The sequence below is a fragment of the Chlamydomonas reinhardtii genome, chromosome 16 (assembly GCF_000002595.2).
Source record: "Chlamydomonas reinhardtii strain CC-503 cw92 mt+ chromosome 16, whole genome shotgun sequence".
Classification (NCBI taxonomy): domain Eukaryota; kingdom Viridiplantae; phylum Chlorophyta; class Chlorophyceae; order Chlamydomonadales; family Chlamydomonadaceae; genus Chlamydomonas; species Chlamydomonas reinhardtii.
In genome coordinates, this window is record NC_057019.1 from 7553168 (window position 1) to 7569264 (window position 16097).

At 67.1% G+C, this 16097-nt stretch overlaps 2 protein-coding genes across 2 annotated transcripts; one reads left to right on the forward strand and one right to left on the reverse strand.

Moving 5' to 3' along the window:
• Positions 1 to 318: 318 nt before the first annotated feature.
• CHLRE_16g688638v5 (uncharacterized protein) lies at positions 319 to 13260 on the forward strand. Its single transcript, XM_001698858.2, has 12 exons — positions 319 to 567; positions 625 to 717; positions 942 to 1261; positions 1496 to 1657; positions 1792 to 2027; positions 2266 to 2662; positions 2894 to 4649; positions 5004 to 8891; positions 9148 to 9209; positions 9482 to 9829; positions 9950 to 10054; positions 10222 to 13260. The coding sequence occupies exons 1-12, from the start codon at positions 447 to 449 to the stop codon at positions 11026 to 11028; spliced, it is 8295 nt and encodes a 2764-aa protein (XP_001698910.2). The 5' UTR covers positions 319 to 446; the 3' UTR covers positions 11029 to 13260.
• A 2-nt stretch (positions 13261 to 13262) lies between these two features.
• On the reverse strand, positions 13263 to 16078 carry CHLRE_16g688751v5 (uncharacterized protein). The gene is made up of 4 exons (XM_043071640.1): positions 15964 to 16078; positions 15799 to 15886; positions 15382 to 15567; positions 13263 to 15100 (listed from the first exon to the last, which is right to left on the reverse strand). The coding sequence occupies exons 1-4, from the start codon at positions 16056 to 16058 to the stop codon at positions 13829 to 13831; spliced, it is 1641 nt and encodes a 546-aa protein (XP_042916309.1). The 5' UTR covers positions 16059 to 16078; the 3' UTR covers positions 13263 to 13828.
• Positions 16079 to 16097: the final 19 nt, after the last annotated feature.

The following is a 16097-nucleotide window of genomic DNA, read 5'->3' on the forward strand; positions in this document are numbered from 1 at the left end:
CGCCGGTCCGCGGGAGCAAAGCAACATCTCGCGCATTGCCTCCCAGTGACCCTGACACTGTGCCTGCCTATTTGCCTGTTTGCTTGAGGCCAAAAACAGTGGACACAGCTGTAAGTCGGTCCAAACTTCTGCACGCCCTGAGATATGAATGCGGATGTTACAGAGGGGACAGTGAGATATGGGTACTTGCTCCTCCTCGCCTGCCCCTGCCGCCCCTGCCCGCCCACTTCCCGTGCTCGAGTACGGTACCGTCCCACCGGGCCCCCTTCAAGTGCAGAGTCTTCCTTGAGGCTCCGAACACTTGTCGGTAAACTTATGTATCTCGTAGCAGTGATCGTTTACGCGCCCATTTCTCATGCAGAAGCTGAAAGTTCACTCACTTCACTGCACGCGTGCCACAGAGGTTATAGTGCCAAATGTTTTGCGCAACATATGCATAGGCGTCAATGGGTTGCCTGCACTCTCAGCCTAATGAACGAGGACAGCGCGAAGAGGAGAGGCGAGCGCAAAGCCAGTCTACAACGCCGCGCTCAGCGAATGTGGCTGCAAAGACTATAGATGCATCAGGTAATTGCAATTCCTGCGCGCTGTGAGCTGCTTTATGCTAATATTAGAGCTCTGTAGGAGTGGCGAGTCCCCCGACACTCAAAGGAGAGGGCGGACCGAAGGCATTACAGCGAATCACATGCGTGGATGAGCTGTTGAAACAAGGCTATGGTCAGTTAACTCGCTCGGCAGAGGACTGGAGCATGAATGTCGATGTGGGGGTTAACGAAGTTCGCACACCAGAGGCCAAGCTCGCTTCACCGCGACGGAATAATTTATGCATGGGAATGCAACTACGGGTGGGATCCGGCCTGAACGCCTGCGTATTCCGAAACGAACCCTTCCTCCCCCCCCGCGCGCAACGTTGGTTTCACGCCCCGCTCCCAACACGTAAGGCCACGACGGCGGCCTGCCGATGCTGTCGCTGGCGGAGCTGTCGACACTGTCGCAGCTGCCCGCGCCCGCCATCGTGCTCACCTGCTCCTACACCGCTGATGACGCCGAGGAAGCAGACCTGCTGCTGCTGAGCACTGTGGTGGTGGGCGCACCCGCCGGGCACGTCGCAGGTGGCGGTGCCGGCGCGCGCTTCCACCTGTCGGTGGACGCCGCCGGCGATGCCGGTCTGGAGCTGCAGATGGACCGCGGCATGACGTCGCTGCACTGCGCCCTGGCCAACGCCGCGGCGCTGCAGGGGCTGGGGCTGGACGACGAGCAGGTGGGTGGGTGGCACTTACAATCGTTGTGGCGGACAAGGTCGCGGCCGAGTTCACGTGATGCCCAGTAATATTCCTGCGTGTTACAAAGCAATCCTGTCCAATGGCACGGGTGTATGTTTACTAAGTACGGAAGACCATCGCCATGCTCAACTAAGGCAGGGCCCCAAAACCAAGATATGCAAACCAGGACCAAGCAGGGACAGCCTTTGCCCCTAACCCCCACAATCCCTCAGGCCGTATTGGGCTTCCTGGCGCGCGCATTCCAGTCCGACCGCGGCCTGGTCAGCCTGTTCCAGGACACAGTGAAGCGGCTGCTGTCTGGGGTCCTCAGTCCTCCCACCAAGCACTTTGTGCCGGGGAATTTCGGCCGCGGCCGCTTCTTCCTGTCCATGCGGGTGAGCAGGCGCGCGGGTGTGTGTGAACTGGGCACACTTTCACGGCACGCGCTCACCACTGCAACGCCTTCGCAAAGTCCGCTTGCTTCGGGCCGTGGACAGTGCAAGACACTGACACATCCCGCCGGGTGCAGATATCGCCGTTTGTGTTCCGCGCGAGTGCGCCGCCGGCCCCAGCGGCTGCCGCGGCCGCCAGCGGCAGCGCCGGCGGTGGGGTTGGAGACGGCATTGGTGGTGCCGGCCTGATCCCGGCGCTGCTGCTGGAGCTGGATGTGCCGTATGAGGGCTGCGAGCTGGCCGCCCGGCTGCAGCGCGATTACCTGGTGCTGTCCAACATCCCCTCCATGGTCACCATATTCGACTGCTCCGGGTGAGCGAGGGGCTGAGGGGTTGAGGGAGATGAGGGGCGGGGGGCAGCAGTTGACAGGGAGGGCACACAGTGCACCAGCAGGGACATGAACTGTTGGCGCAACTACACGCGCCATGCCCGATGCCGGGCTTTGCCCCCAGTTGTGGGCTTGCCAACCCTCGCAGCCGGCTAGACTTGTTTGAACGCACCGCACCGCACCGCACTGCACTGCACTGCACTGCACTGCACTGCACTGCAGGCAAGTGCTGCACCAGAACAACGCCTCGGTGGAGTACATGGGCTACCTGGCGGGATGGAACGGCCTCACCCCGGCAGCGGCAACGTCAGCAGCGGCAGGCAGGCCGGAGCCGGGGGCAGCAGTTGGCGGGGTCGGGGGCGGCGGCGCCACAGCCTCGGGTGTCTACGGAGCTGCCGAGCGCGAGACGCCACCCATGCTGCTGGTCTCGTGCCTGGGCTCGGCCGATGCAAGCCAGGCGGCGGCGGCGGCGGCTGCTGCCCGGCGCGGGTCGGCGGACTGGGGCTCGCAGCCGCAGCCGCAGCTGCAGCCGCGCCGCCCGCGCTCGCACCTGGAGCGCCTGTTTGCGCGGGACCCGGGCCGGCTCGCGGAGGTGCTGGCGGCCGTGGCAGAGGGCAAGGTGCGGCGGGCTGGGGCAGGGGCTGTGTGGCGGGCGCTGCGGGGCGTAATCCAGATGGAGTGGAGAAACATGGAGCGATGTTGAATTCAGCATGGGGCGATCGAGAAAGGCTGCGGCCGCATTTGAGAACGCTCGTGCAAGAACGTGCAGTGCCGGCTGCTGTGAAGTACCGGTGACTGGTGTCATGTGATGCGCGAAGCTTGCGTCGCACCGGTCTGGCCCTCACCGCAGGAGTACCGCGGCCTGGTGCAGATGTCCGCCAGCTGGGTCGCACACGACACCGGCGCCGATGCAGACGCAGCCCGGGAGGAGGGCAAAGGCACGGAGGTGCCCAGCAACGGCATGCGAGCTCAGGCCGCGGAGGCACGGCCACGTGTGCGTGGCGACAGTCATGCGGTACCGCAATACCCGCTATCCACTGCTGCAATCGACGAAAGCCTGATCACCGCACGTGGCAGCTACCCCTTGTCCGTTGCAGAGCCCGACTACTGCGGCACTGTGACAGCAGAGGAGGCGTATGCGCCGCCTGCCGCGCCGCCGCCTGCCGCACCTCCGCCTGCAGGTGCCTGCGAGCGGTCCATGACGGCCGGCAGCAACCCCTTGCCGCCGCCGCCCCAACGCCCATCACGGCCCCATAGCGGCGATGCCCCACAAGCGCACCAGAGCGCCAGCGCCACCCGCACCAGCACCAACAGCAGCTCCGCGCTGCGGCAGATGCGCACCACGCTGATGCAGCAGCGCGCGGCGCGTCTGACGGCACGCCGCCGCTCCGAGGGGGCCGTCGCCGCGGCGTCACCGGGCTGGCCTGGAGCCTCCTCCGCTGCCGTGGCTGCTTCTGCCCCAGTCACGGCTGATGCAGCGACGGTGACAATACCATTGATGTCGGGTGCACGGGGAGTCACGCCATTGGACAGTGCTGGGCGACCAGTGCTGACGCCGCAGGGTAGCGCGCGTGGCCTGTCGCTGCCGCCGGCGCGCCGCAGCGCCGCAGCACAGACCTCCAACCTCGAGGTAACGTCAGGGACCGCCGCAGCCGCAGCCGCACCCCCGCCGGCGGCGCTGCCCGCCGCGGGCGTCGTGGTCCTGGCCGTGTCCGCCGCGGCTGCTGCGGTGGGGGCCTGTGAGACCGCTGACGCCACCGCGTCGCTTCCCGCAATCACCACCACAGACCCCCACCGGGTGTCTGACCCGTCATACAACAGCCAGCCGCAGCAGCAGCAGCAGGCCGGGTTGATGAGGCGCAGCTTGCATCAGCCTGGGGAGCACTTGCTGACAGACGTTGGGGAGGAGGATGGCGAGGGAAGCAGTGGAGTGGTCGAGGCGCCGCCCCAGCCTGCTGTGGCGCCGGCCGCCGTTCCCACCGGGGTCCATACAGCCGATGTGGCCTGCAGGTCCTCGGGCGGCGGCGGGGGCCAGAGCACTCGCAGTAACGGTGGCGGCAGCGGCAGTAGCACTCGGCGCCGTCGGCGGCTCTTGATGCGTGTCGGGGGCCGTGCCAGTGGAAGCGGGGGCCGGCGGGCCTCAAGCGCGGGGGCTGTGGTGCGGTTGCCGCTGCACTCGCAGCTCAGCCCAGGCAAGCCCACTGGCAGCGGGTCAGCGGGTGTGACCGCCGGCGGCTCGTCCAGCGGGGTGCCGCGCATGCAGCACCTTCCGGTCGCACACGTGGGCGGCGCGCCGGCGCCGCTGCAGGTACCGGTGCGGGTACTGGGCCCTGCAGGCACAGGCCGGCCTCCTTTGGAGCGGGCGCACCGGGACGGCCAGGTGCTGGTGGCTGCCCTGGTTGATGTAGGCGGAGGTGGTGGCAGCAGCGCTGCAGGGGGCGGCGGCAGCCACACAGCTGGCGGTGCTGCCGCGGCGGAGGCGGCTGCAGGCACAGTCGACGCGGTTGCGCTCACGGCCGGCGGTGCTGAGTCGGTCGAAGTGGGCTTTCTACTTGAGATGCTACCAGGCGTGGACACCGGCGTGGCGCACGAGCGGCAACCTGCGGGTAAGGGGCTCGCGGCGCCCATACCCTGAACCTGAACCTGTACCCTGACCCTGACTCTGACTCTGAACCTGTACCCTGTACCCTGTACCCTGTGGCCCTGTAACCGCCCCAAAAACCTGCGTGCCGGGCTAGCCCGGTGGGCCTTACACAGAGCCCGTCGTAAACCTGCACAATCAGCGCTCGAAACCCTGAACCCTGCACCTGCCAAGCCCGATCCTGGACCCTGCACCTACCAGCCCTCGGTGTCCCTCGCCTCAGCCACGTGACCCTGCCTTGGACCCCTGCCGCGCAAGCGGGGACGTGTGTGCCGGCGGACATTTTACCTCCATTGAAATCCGGTAAACCTGTCTGCAGGCCTGGGATCACCGCCGCCCCCAGCCGCGCTGTCCATGCTGACAGCCTCCAGCAATACTGGCGTGGGCAGCACCACTGAGGCCTTCACCATTGAGCTCCTGAGCACCGGAGGGCCGTGCGTCGCGGCGTCACATGCCGGTGGCGGAGGCGTGGGGACGATGTCGCTGCTGATGACGGCACGGCGGAGTGTCCGCAGCGCCGTGCTGGCGTCAAACAGTGCCTCTGCAGCCTCAGCCCACACCTCACAAGCTGACGGCATGACACGCGGTTCGCCGCTGCTTGCCGCGCTCAGGCCAGGCCACGGCGGGGATGAGGGCGGCGGCAGCGGCGGCGCCGGCAGAACCGGTATCGTTGTGCTAGGCGCGATGGATGCCACGACGGATGGCGACTCACAGCAGCAGGCGCGATCGCAGTCGCAGCAGCCGCAGGTGCGCGTGCTCGAGCCCCCGCACAGGGTGCCAGAGCTGCCCGCCGCGGAGCTCAGCGGTCAGCCAACGACAGCAGGCGGGCAATCTGGCGGCTTCACTGATGACGCTTTGGCAGACCCTTCCCTGCCGACACGGCAGCTGCAACAACAAAGCAGCAGCGAGGTCGCGTATGAGGGAGCCCCTGAAGGACACAGGGGATCAGCCGGGGAGAAGGCCAGTAGCAGGGGTGACGGGGTTGGGACAACATGCGGCACCACATGTCCTGCGGCTCTCCGCAGCACACCTTTGCAGCGCGCGCCGTGGCTGCAGGTGGGTGGTGCAGGTGGCGCCTCCGGCTCCCCAGCTGCAGCTGCAGCTACTGGCCAGCTGGCTGGCAAGGGCGATGCGCCTGGCTGCAGCGCGGCGGGGAGCAGCGGTCGTTTGGGCCGGTGGGGTGGCCAGCAGCCCAAGCACTCGCCGGGTGCTCAGGTCAGCCCGCATGGTGTGGACACCCTCGCGGCCTCAGAGGGCTGGTCCGACCCCGCCAGCACCGCCACCGCCTCACCCGCCACGGGCCGCTCCTGGCGGCTGTTGCGCCAGCGCAGCAGTGTCAGAGGCTGGGGCGCGGCAGCGGACCCGGGCGGCGCGGCGGCAGCCGCTCCAGCTGCAGCTGCAGCCGCATCATCAGGCTCCATGTCCGCGGTGTTGGGCCTGGTGGACCGGATGTGTCGCCGTGGCGGCGCGGACACTGACCTTGTGGTCATTGGCGAGGGCGGCGGCAACAGTGCGCGCAACAGCGGAGCGTCAAGCACACCTGGGCCCGAGGTGGGAGACTCCACGAGCGTCGTTGACTCAGCGTCGGCCAGCGAGGCCGTGGCTGTCCCACCCGTTTCTTTCATGACATCGCCGCATGCCGCAGCATCTGCGTGCGGAGCGGCTGGTAGTGACGGAGGTGAGGACAGCACGTCGCGCGCACAGGCCGTTGCAGGCGTGGTCGAGGCTGCCACTGGTGCGGCCGCCCCTCCTCATAACAGCGCTGCCGTGCCGCTAGGCGTCTCGGGGAACGTCAACGCCATCAGCGGCACCCCCACCGCTACAGGCTACACAATGCAGCAGCCGCCTTCAGCCGGCGATGTAGCTGCCTACATGCGCGCAAGCTCATCATTGCACCGCGCTGAAAGCGGCCGCGGGCAGGACCAGCCCGCTGGTCTGACCCACCTCGGCGGCTACCTGACACCTACCGTGCCGCTCTCCACAGCTGGCGGCCACAGCGGCAGCAACAGCGCGCCGCTGGGTGCGCCGCCGCCACAGCCGCAGCCCCGCTGGTCGCTCACGGCCACGCCCTCGCGCCTGGCGGCCTCACGCTCCATGCCGCTGCCCTCGGAGCTCTCCGCCGGAGCTGCCTCCTCCTCTGGCCCGTCCCAGCTAGCTGGCACCGCGTCGGCGGCACCGGTGGCAGGAGGGACGAGGCGGCTTCTGGCACACATGACATCGGCCTTCGGCAACATAGGCCGCGGCGAGCCCGAACCACTCGGCGCACACGCGCTCGGAGCCAGCAGCACGTTAGAGGCCCACAGCCCAGCTGCCAGCGCCGGCGCCTCACGCCCCGCGGGGACTGCCCAGCCCCAGCCCCAACTGCCGTCTGCAGCCGCCGCTGGCCTGGTGCGCCTGAGGAGTGTCAACGAGCACTCCATCCTGGAGGAGCAGCTGCCCACCGGTGGACCCGAGCAAGCACAGCAGCGGCATCAGGACACGTCGCAAGCAGCGCTCTCAACAACTGGTGCTGCTGCTGGTGGGGCGGGGGAGGAACGGCTGCCGGTCACGCCGCGTGGGACGCAGAGCGCCGCGCTGCCCCGGCTACAGCCGCGCTCGGCACAGACCTGGGACCAGCTGCAGCTACAGCAGCTACAGCAGCAGCACCGGCAGCTACAGCTACAGCACCGGCAGCCGCATAGCCAGGGGCGGCAGCTGCAGGAGCAGGAGCGCGCGCTGCAGGGGGCCGGCAGCGCTCGTGTCGCCTCCAGCGGCCAGCTGCCCAGCGGGGCCGTGCTCAGCTCCTACCTGCACCACCCCCACCACCCCCACCACCCCCCGCAGCCGGTGCAGGACCCCCGGACCCGCATCCAGCCCGTGCTGAGGACGCTGCTGGGCGGCGCACTGGCGGGCACCAGCGCCCCGCGTGAGAGCCAGCCGCCCCTCTCCTCGGCATTCACCCGCCGCAGCGCCGCTCGGAGTGAGTACACCACCGCTGCGGCTCTGTCCACTGCTGCGTTCGCGCGCAGGTCCAAGTGCAGCGGTGCGTCCACCTCTGGACTGCTGCGTGTGGGCAGCGGTGGAGGGCACGCGGTCTCTGATGCGGGCGCCAGCGGCGGGCTCCCTGCAGCGCTGTGGCTGGGGCGGCCCGCTGGCGGCGGAGGCGGCGGAGGCGGCGGAGGCGGAGGCGGCGCCTTGCACATGTCCGGCCACCTGCGGCCGCTCAGCCCGAGGGTGCTGCTGACGGCGCGTGGCAGCAGGAGCACCCTCGCCGGGGGCGGAGGGGCGCTGGCTACTGCAGTGGGCACCGCCGAGGCAGGCCTGGGGCTGGACGGCGACGTGCCCACCAGCGCCAGCACCGCCACCTACACCGGCGGCGCCCTCAGCAGTGTGCTGCCCCGGTGGTCCGGGCCCTCCCTGGCCGACATACCCACCGACCCAGCCGCCTTCATGCCGCCCGCCCGCCAGAGGCAGCACCAGCAGCAGCTACGGCAACCGCAACAGCGGCGGTCGGGCACAGATCCTCCAGGCGTTGGCAACGGCAGCGGCAGCGTTCTCCGCACAGGCCCCGCTTCCATGGTCGCACTTGCATCACCAGTGCCGCCGCCTGCTGCTGCCGGTGGCCTCGGGGGAGCTCCAGCTGTGCTGGGCTCCGCGCCTGGCTCCTATCACTCCCGTGCGGGCGTGCGGCGGCAGCAGGGCGCCCTGTTGATGACCTCCACCTACACCGCCGGCCCCAGCTGCAGCCAGTCCAATGCAGCCATGCTAGGCACCGGCATGGGTATCAGCCCCGACGCGGCTGGCAGAGCGGCCGCGGCCACGGCCGGTATGCCCCCAGCTGCTTACGGCGGCGGCCCCTCTCTGGCTGCGGCGGCCACGTTTGCTGGACCCGGCGCTGCGGGTCTCCAAGGCGGCGGCGGCGGCGGCGTGCGCTGGCATGAGGTGGTGGTGAAGCCGGTGCCGGATCCCATGAGCGGCGAGCGGCTGCTGCTGGTGGTGCAGACGGACGTGACGTGCCAGGTGCGGGCGGAGGAGCTGCTGGGGCGGGTGCTGGAGGCGGAGCACCGGCTGCTGGCGGACGTGTTCCCGCGGCACGTGGTGGCGCACATGACGGCGGCCCGGAACCTGGACGTGGAGGCGCGGCAGGCGGGGCTGCTGCTGCTGCGGCACATCCAGGACCCGCGGGCGCTGGCCACCAGCCACACATGCATCACCATCCTGTTTGCGGGTGCGTGACAGGCCGGGCGGCGGGCAGGGCGGGTGGGGGGCTAAGGAGGTGTGTGATAGGTCTGGCGGGCAGGGCAACGACCGACCTGGTGACGTGGGTGACCTGGCGCGCACGTGCCCTATGCACTCGTGTCCTGTGCCAACGCGCTCGCCCCTAGCAACCGCCTACACGCCGCCCGCCTACACCCCCCTACACGCACGCGCGCACACACACACACCGCACTTCGTTTCTTGTCTATTTAACACGCACCGCACAGACATCAAGGGCTTCACGGAGATGAGCAAGGAGGTGTCTGCGGCCGAGGTCATGTCCTTCCTGGTGAGCGACCGCGACCTGCCAGTGCGCCCAGTCTCCCCCCCCCCCCTGTACGCACAACACCACACCTGCTGTCTACCTCGCTACCCTTCTCTGTACCAATCCTTGCAATGCCCCCCGCACTCTGCCTCCTCCTCCTGGATCGTGGGAGCAAAGCTCTTGACCCTAGGCGTGTTGCATGTCGCTCCCTTTGCTCCTTGTCACCCTCCTTGCCCGTTGTGACCGTTTGGCTCCCTGCCACCCCCGCCGGCCCCCCACTGCTTCTGCCCTCCCAGAACGACCTGTACACGCGCTTCGACAGCCTGACAGACGTGTACGGCGTGTACAAGGTGGAGACCATCGGCGACTGCTACATGGTGGCGGGCGGCCTGGTGGCGCGCGACGAGGACGGCTTCGGCGCGGTGCGGCGTCACGGCGACACCGACCCCCTGCACGCCATGCGGGTGGTGTCGTTTGGGCGCGCCATGCTGGAGGAGGCGGCCAAGGTGGCGCTGCCGGGCACCGGGCAGCCGGTCCGCATGCGCGTGGGCGTCCACAGCGGCCCCGCCACCAGCGGGGTGGTGGGGCAGAAGATGCCGCGCTTCTGCTTGTTCGGCGACACGGTCAACACCGCGTCGCGCATGGTGCGTGGGCGTGTGACTGGTTTACACAATGGTCAGTTGGGTGCTGGTGTCTTGGCATAACAGCGCTGACTGAACATTGCACTACTGCTCCCGCTGCTGCGTGGTTCCGCTGCCCCGCAGGAGTCCACGGGGCGGCCCGGCTGCATCCACATCTCGGCCGCCACTCGCAGCCTGCTGCCGCGCGGCGAGGACGAGGCGAGCTGGGTGCCCACCGGCGGCGTCGAGGTACGTAGGATGTGAACGGGCACCGTGTGCGTGCGTGTCTTTCCCTCAGCCCACCACCAAGCTTCAAGGCCCGCCGCTCACGCTGCTGACGCCCATAGCATACCGGTAGTTGAAGCCTCCCTCACTTTCCCCGGCCTCCCTCCCACGCATCCACTTCATCCCTGCAGGTCAAGGGCAAGGGCGTGCTGAGCTCCTTCATCTGGTGCGCGCACTCGGCCGACGCCAGCAAGCGCCGCCGCCACCGCAAGCAGCGCGCCCAGCTGCTCGCCACGCTGCCCAGCTCGCGGGAGGAGGCGGACGCGGCGGCACGCGCGGCGGCCGCAGCCGGGGGCACCGCCGGAGCCGCCGCCAGCACCTCGGGTAGCAACGCGGTGGACGCCGCACTGGTGGCCGCTCGCGGTAGCGTTGACAGCTGCCTCAGCGGCAAGGTGGCGAGCATGCCGCCGCATCGGAACCACACACACACGACAGCAGGCGCCAAGCCCGCTGCTGCTGCCCTGCTGACCTCCATGACGCAGCACCCGCAGCTTCCGACGGCTTCTGCCGGTGGGGCTGGGCACCCGCAGCCGCTGGGCGGCAGTGGCGCAAGCAGTCCCGGCGGCACGCTCTCGTCCTTGCCGTCGCCCTCCTTCCCCAGCAGCTTCACGACATCACAGGGGCTGCTGGCGGCGACACCGGTGGCTGCACCGGTCGCGGCGGCGGACCGCAAGGCTGCTGCTGCTGGGGCTGCCGGCGGGGCTGCGGGAGCCGCGGCCGCCGCCAGCACCGCCGCTACTGCTGCCGCTACTACAACCGCGGTCGGCACGCGGCTCATCAACGCCGCCGCCGCTGGGTCGCGGGCTGCTCGGCCCTCGCCATTAAAGGCGGTGCTCACACGGTCGCGCCTGTCCGCAAACGTGCGGGCCGCAGACCAGGCCGCCGCAGCGGCGGCGGCGGACGGAGCCGCCACCGCCACCGACGCTCCCTTGGGCTAGCGATCGGCGTGCTGCTGAGGCCGACTGCTGGAGCGGCTTCAACACGCGCGCACCAGCGGCGGGTGCAGTCACACTTACAGTATAGTCCGCCTGAGCCCGCCTGTTTGTAGTCGATTGTGTTGTTACAAGTCGGGAGGCCACAGACACAAACGTCGCCCATTGTTCGCATGGGAATTGTAGCGCTATCTGTCATGATTGAGGAATGCTCTCATCAGACTGACGGGCTTGCGTGGTTCACGCCGGAAAATGCGTGCCAAGCGTATTGTGTCAAGTGTATATGTTCGGTTTCGGTTCACAGACGTACTGCGGTGGACATGCAGTGAAGCTGATTGTGCATGCGCGCCGCACGTGACTCGCATTGAGTGATTGCCACACAATTGCATGCATGGCAGGGGCTTCACAGCGTGCACCAGAAGGAAAGATCTGTTTCCTTCTCAACAATGCGTTCATTTGTGCGAGCTGTCACCCTACTGCATGCGGCTTGGGCTGATGGCATCAAACTTCTCAAGCTGTCTCAAGCAACTCATAATCTTGCTCATAATGTTGGTTGCTGCTTAGCATAACGTACACAAGTACGCAATGGGTGTCATTTAGGGCAAACAACAATGAACGATGCATGCAGTGGGTAAAGGCGTATATTTGATGCAAGCTTGCGACTGAGTTGAGTGGCATCGGCTGCGCATTTCTAGCAACTGACTCATGTAGCATGGTTTCTCGGTAATGCGCGGTGCACATGCAGCAAGCAACAACCAGCCTTCCGCCACCGGGGAATGTGCTGCTTGAACCTGTTCCGCACGCTACTTTATGTGTGTCCCGTTAAATCGCAAGCTCAGTGCGTGCGTGGCCGCGGCTTGACTAGATGCACCTGCAACCTATCTCATGGCATAGATACAGGAGAGATACTGCGTCCTTGCTTAGTCGTGCTTAGTCCAATCGTTTGGGTAGAAACCCCATTCTATTTAGCTAGCCACTAGCGCATGCTAAGTTGGTTGCTTCGAGCCTGCCTGCATCTGTGAGTTTACGTCCGTGTCCTGTTTGGCAAGGGGCATGTGTTGGGAACGCACATGCAGACAGGCAGCTGGAGGGTTGCACTGTGTTGCTGATTGATGCAGCATGCAGTATTAAGACGATGGTTGGGGGTGATGCCATGAGAGTTTGGTGTTACGCCAATGCGGTTTGGCAGTGTTGCACTCGAGCATTGGATGTTATCTGCAGGAGCGCCAGTTGCTGAGCTCTTTCTGGAATTGAATAACAGGGACTAGGATAGTCACTGCTCGGCAGTTGGAGGAGATGAGTGCGGCTTGAGCTGCGACAGTAGTGAGCTGGCGCCCAATCCCCCATAGCCACCACTGTCAGGGAAGCACCACAGCGGTGTGGGGCGCATTTGTTGCAGGCGCCAGATAGACAGTACCGGGCCGGGCTGCCACGACCCGCACGAGGAGCCAGCAGTGAAGGCGGCGTGCGTGCGGCCACGGGCATGGCCTAGCTATGTGCGGGCTATGTAAGCACATTGCGCTGCGTGCAGTGTGCAAGGGTGCTGGGGGCCGTCAGCGGTCGCCAGGGGTGCCCCTGACGGCCCCTGATTGCCGTGGCGCACGTGTGGGCGGTATGCAGGCGGGCGGTATGTAGGCCATGACTCACAAGTCAGGGCGTGGATGAAGGGAGCCGACGAATGGGGGTGGGGGAGGTTTAGTCACCATTACCCGCTTGCTACCGAATGCAGGCTTCACCGCTATGGCCGCCAGTTCCCGATCCGGCCCGTTCAGCGCCTCCACGATCAGATGGAACTGGTGGTGGTAGAAGCGGACTGCCGCGGACAGCGCCGCCTCCTTGGTGCCGTCGACGCCAGCCAGTTGGAGCCAACTACTTGTGTGCATGACCTAGCTATTAGGGATTTCGTCGGCAGTTTCGTGCGGCCAGGGTGACAGGCACACAGAAAGTTGCACGCCAACTGCAGGTCTCAAGGGTTCCTTAGAGTGGGACTGAGGACTTTAAATGCACTAATTGTTGAAGGCTTGCGTAGTGTGCGTACACGTCAATTGCCGCTGCGTGTGATGTCAAATGCAACCACGCCGTTGCTCTGGAATACTACGAGATGCAATACGCGTGTGAGCTTGCGTGTGAGAGCGCGGCGGCTTGCGCGGAGGACCCAAGTAACCGGTGTGGCCCGTGTCTGGCCGAGTCTGCTGTTTCGGGGAGGATTAGCTCGTCTGCCCTCTGCCCGGCATCACTGGAATTCAAAGTGGCGTCTTGCCTGACTGTGCGTGATGCCCAAACAGCGCGTGGAGCCATCCAACCACATTCCGGACAGCACATCCCAGTGGGCTGCTGGCGACATAAAAGCCGGCAGGGGTGGAAGCTGCACACCACGGTGGCTGTTTGGCAGTAGTGGGACCGGCCCGGACCAGCCTAAGGCCAACGGCGACTCACACAGGTCGTGGGAACATGCACGGACACCAAGACAGACACAGAACGTTTCGCGGGAACCGCGGAAACCAGATAATCCGCAATGAGTATGCCGTGCATCAACATGACTTCCTATCCTGTCGAACTCCTTGAAACATTGCATTTAGGCCCCCCGCGTCTGCTCCCAGCCTAACTCCTCCTAGTCATCTCAACACGGAGCTCCGGCACTCCAGCCTTCACCAAACCAAACACTGTCATTCCCGCTGCGACCGGCCTCTGCCTGCTGCTCCCAATCGCCGTCGCCCGGGCCGCCTGCGCCGCCGCCCGCGGCGTGCGCTGCTGCCGCCGGCTGCTGGGGCTGCAATGGCGGCGCCCGGCGGCAGCTCCGCCGCGGCTACGGTGCCGACAGCGGTCCGCTGAGGCCGCAGCTGCCCAGGCCCAGGCGACTGACGGCTGCGGCTGCGGTCAGGGAGGGTGAAGGGGAGGGCGAGGCGCCCAGTTGTGGGTCGGTGAGGAGCATCAGGCCGCCCGGGCAGACGCCGCCGCCACTGCCGCCGCCACCCAGCATGCCGCCAGTGCTTGCCACCACTCGGGGCCCGCCGCGAGCACAGCTGGCGGCGCCGGCCAGTTGGGCTGCGCTCTGCCCCTCCTGTCCCCGACCAGCACTGGTGGGAGGTGCGGTGCAGGTGCAACTGGGGTCACTCCGATCTGCGCCCTGCCCTACGAAGCTGCCGTCACCCCCTGCCGCGCACCCGCCGGCGCCTTGCAGCGCCTCTCCAGCCAGGTCGGCGCTGACGGAGCTGCTGGGCTGCTGCTGCTGTGCGGGTGGCAGTGCCGCAGGGCCGCAGCAGGCCGCTGCCTCGGGCCCACTGCCACTCATGCCGGCGGCCGCCGCCCCGTGCACCTCCCCGGCTGCTGCTGCTGCTGCTGCCTCACGAGGCTGATGGCAGTGGGCGGCGATGTGGGCCGTGTGGGGCAGCGGCTGGTGGCCGCCGTGGGACCAGCTGCCACTGCCACTGCCAGTCCGGCGGCCGGCGCCGTCTGCAGCTGCGCCACCCACGCCCAGCCCAAGCCCCAGCCCAAGGACCGGCCGCGGTGCCGCAGCGGACGCGCTAGCCTGCCTCAGGCTCGCCGGCGGCAGCAGCAGGGGTCCGTTGCAGCTGCTGCTGACGCCGCTGCAGCGGCCGCCTGCCACCGACAGCAGCGCGGCGGCGGCATCGGCGGCGCTGGTCGGGCAGGAGTGCCGCACGGACTCGGGTGACAGCCGCTGGCGGCGGGGTCGCGACTGCAGGGTCCCCTGGTGGTGGACCGCTGCGGTGGTGGTGGTGACGGTGGTGGTGGTGGTGGTGGTGGTTGAGGTCAGGGGCAGCACTGCCACCGCCGTGATCGCAGTCGCCACCGCGACCACCGACTGGGCGTCCTCGCACTCCAGCCCCTGACGCGGCTGCAGTGTGTACCGCTGATGCACGTGCTGCTGCTGCTGGCCCTGATCAGCAAGCGCCGAGGGGCGGCAGCTGACCCCGCTGCTGCTCCCACTGGTGCAGACCGGCGCCTCCGCCCCCACTCCCGCTCCAGCCCCCGCCTGTTCCGCCGCCCTGCGGCTGGCCGCCAGCTGCTGCTGCAGGCTGGAGGCGGTCCACACCGTGTACACACGCGTGTAGGCCTCCTGCGGGGGCGGGGGCGGGGGGGGGGGCAGGTAGGTAGGTAGATAGGCGCAGGCATGGGCAGGGGTCGGCGGAAGGCGGCGGAGGGCTGGTGGGGGTGACCGCAGCATGGCGAATCAGGGCGCATACGGTACGGTATGGGGACTGCGGAATGTTGGGTGATGTCATCTACAAAGGCCAAGGGTGGGGGTACCGGCAGTTTGTTCCCATGCCAAAGAAACCAAGACCCAGAACCAGCCCACAGAGCGCATGGGGATCAGTTCATGTGCAGCTGTGGACCCACCAGCAGCTCCACAGGGGGCTGCGTCCCCATCGCGGCGCCGTGCGCGCCGCCGCCGCGCTCCGGCTCGCCGCAGTGCAGCATCACAATGTCGTCGCCCCCCTCGCCCCCCTCGTCCCCCTCGTCCCCCTCGCCGTCGTAGCGGGCATGCCGCTCACTGCTGCCACCGGCGCCCTCTGACCCGGCGCCCTGGCAGCGGAGTGTGGTAAGGAGCGTGCAGCGGGGCAGGGGGCATTCGGGTGGGGGTGGGGATGTTGCAGGGGGGGAGTGCGGAGGGGGGCAAGTGGAGTCTGACCCTGTGTGGTGACATGTGACATGTGTTAATTATCTGCACATTCAGCTGGATGGAAAGCACGTGTTGGAAAGACAGCTTTTGAATGCGGGCTGAACGCATTCTCCCGCGCACCAACAACAGCCTACCTGCACAGCTACTGCTTCAAAGGCGTCATTATCACGCACGTGAAATGACTTCTGATTTGCTGGCTCAAGCTGCCGTGAGGGTAGGGGCCTGCGTGCGCTCAATTTGGTGACCAACTGCCCAGACATTCCACACTGCGCTAGCCCTATTGGCCACCGTCCTCTTACCTTTGGCTTGCCTCGCTAAACCATGTGCCTGCAACTGCAAGGCCAGTGCTGACAAGTGCTCCAAGTGCGAGGTCAGAGAGAATGGCTGAGAGCATTCTCGGTGCTTTCAATGCAAGGCAAGACGCATGGCATTA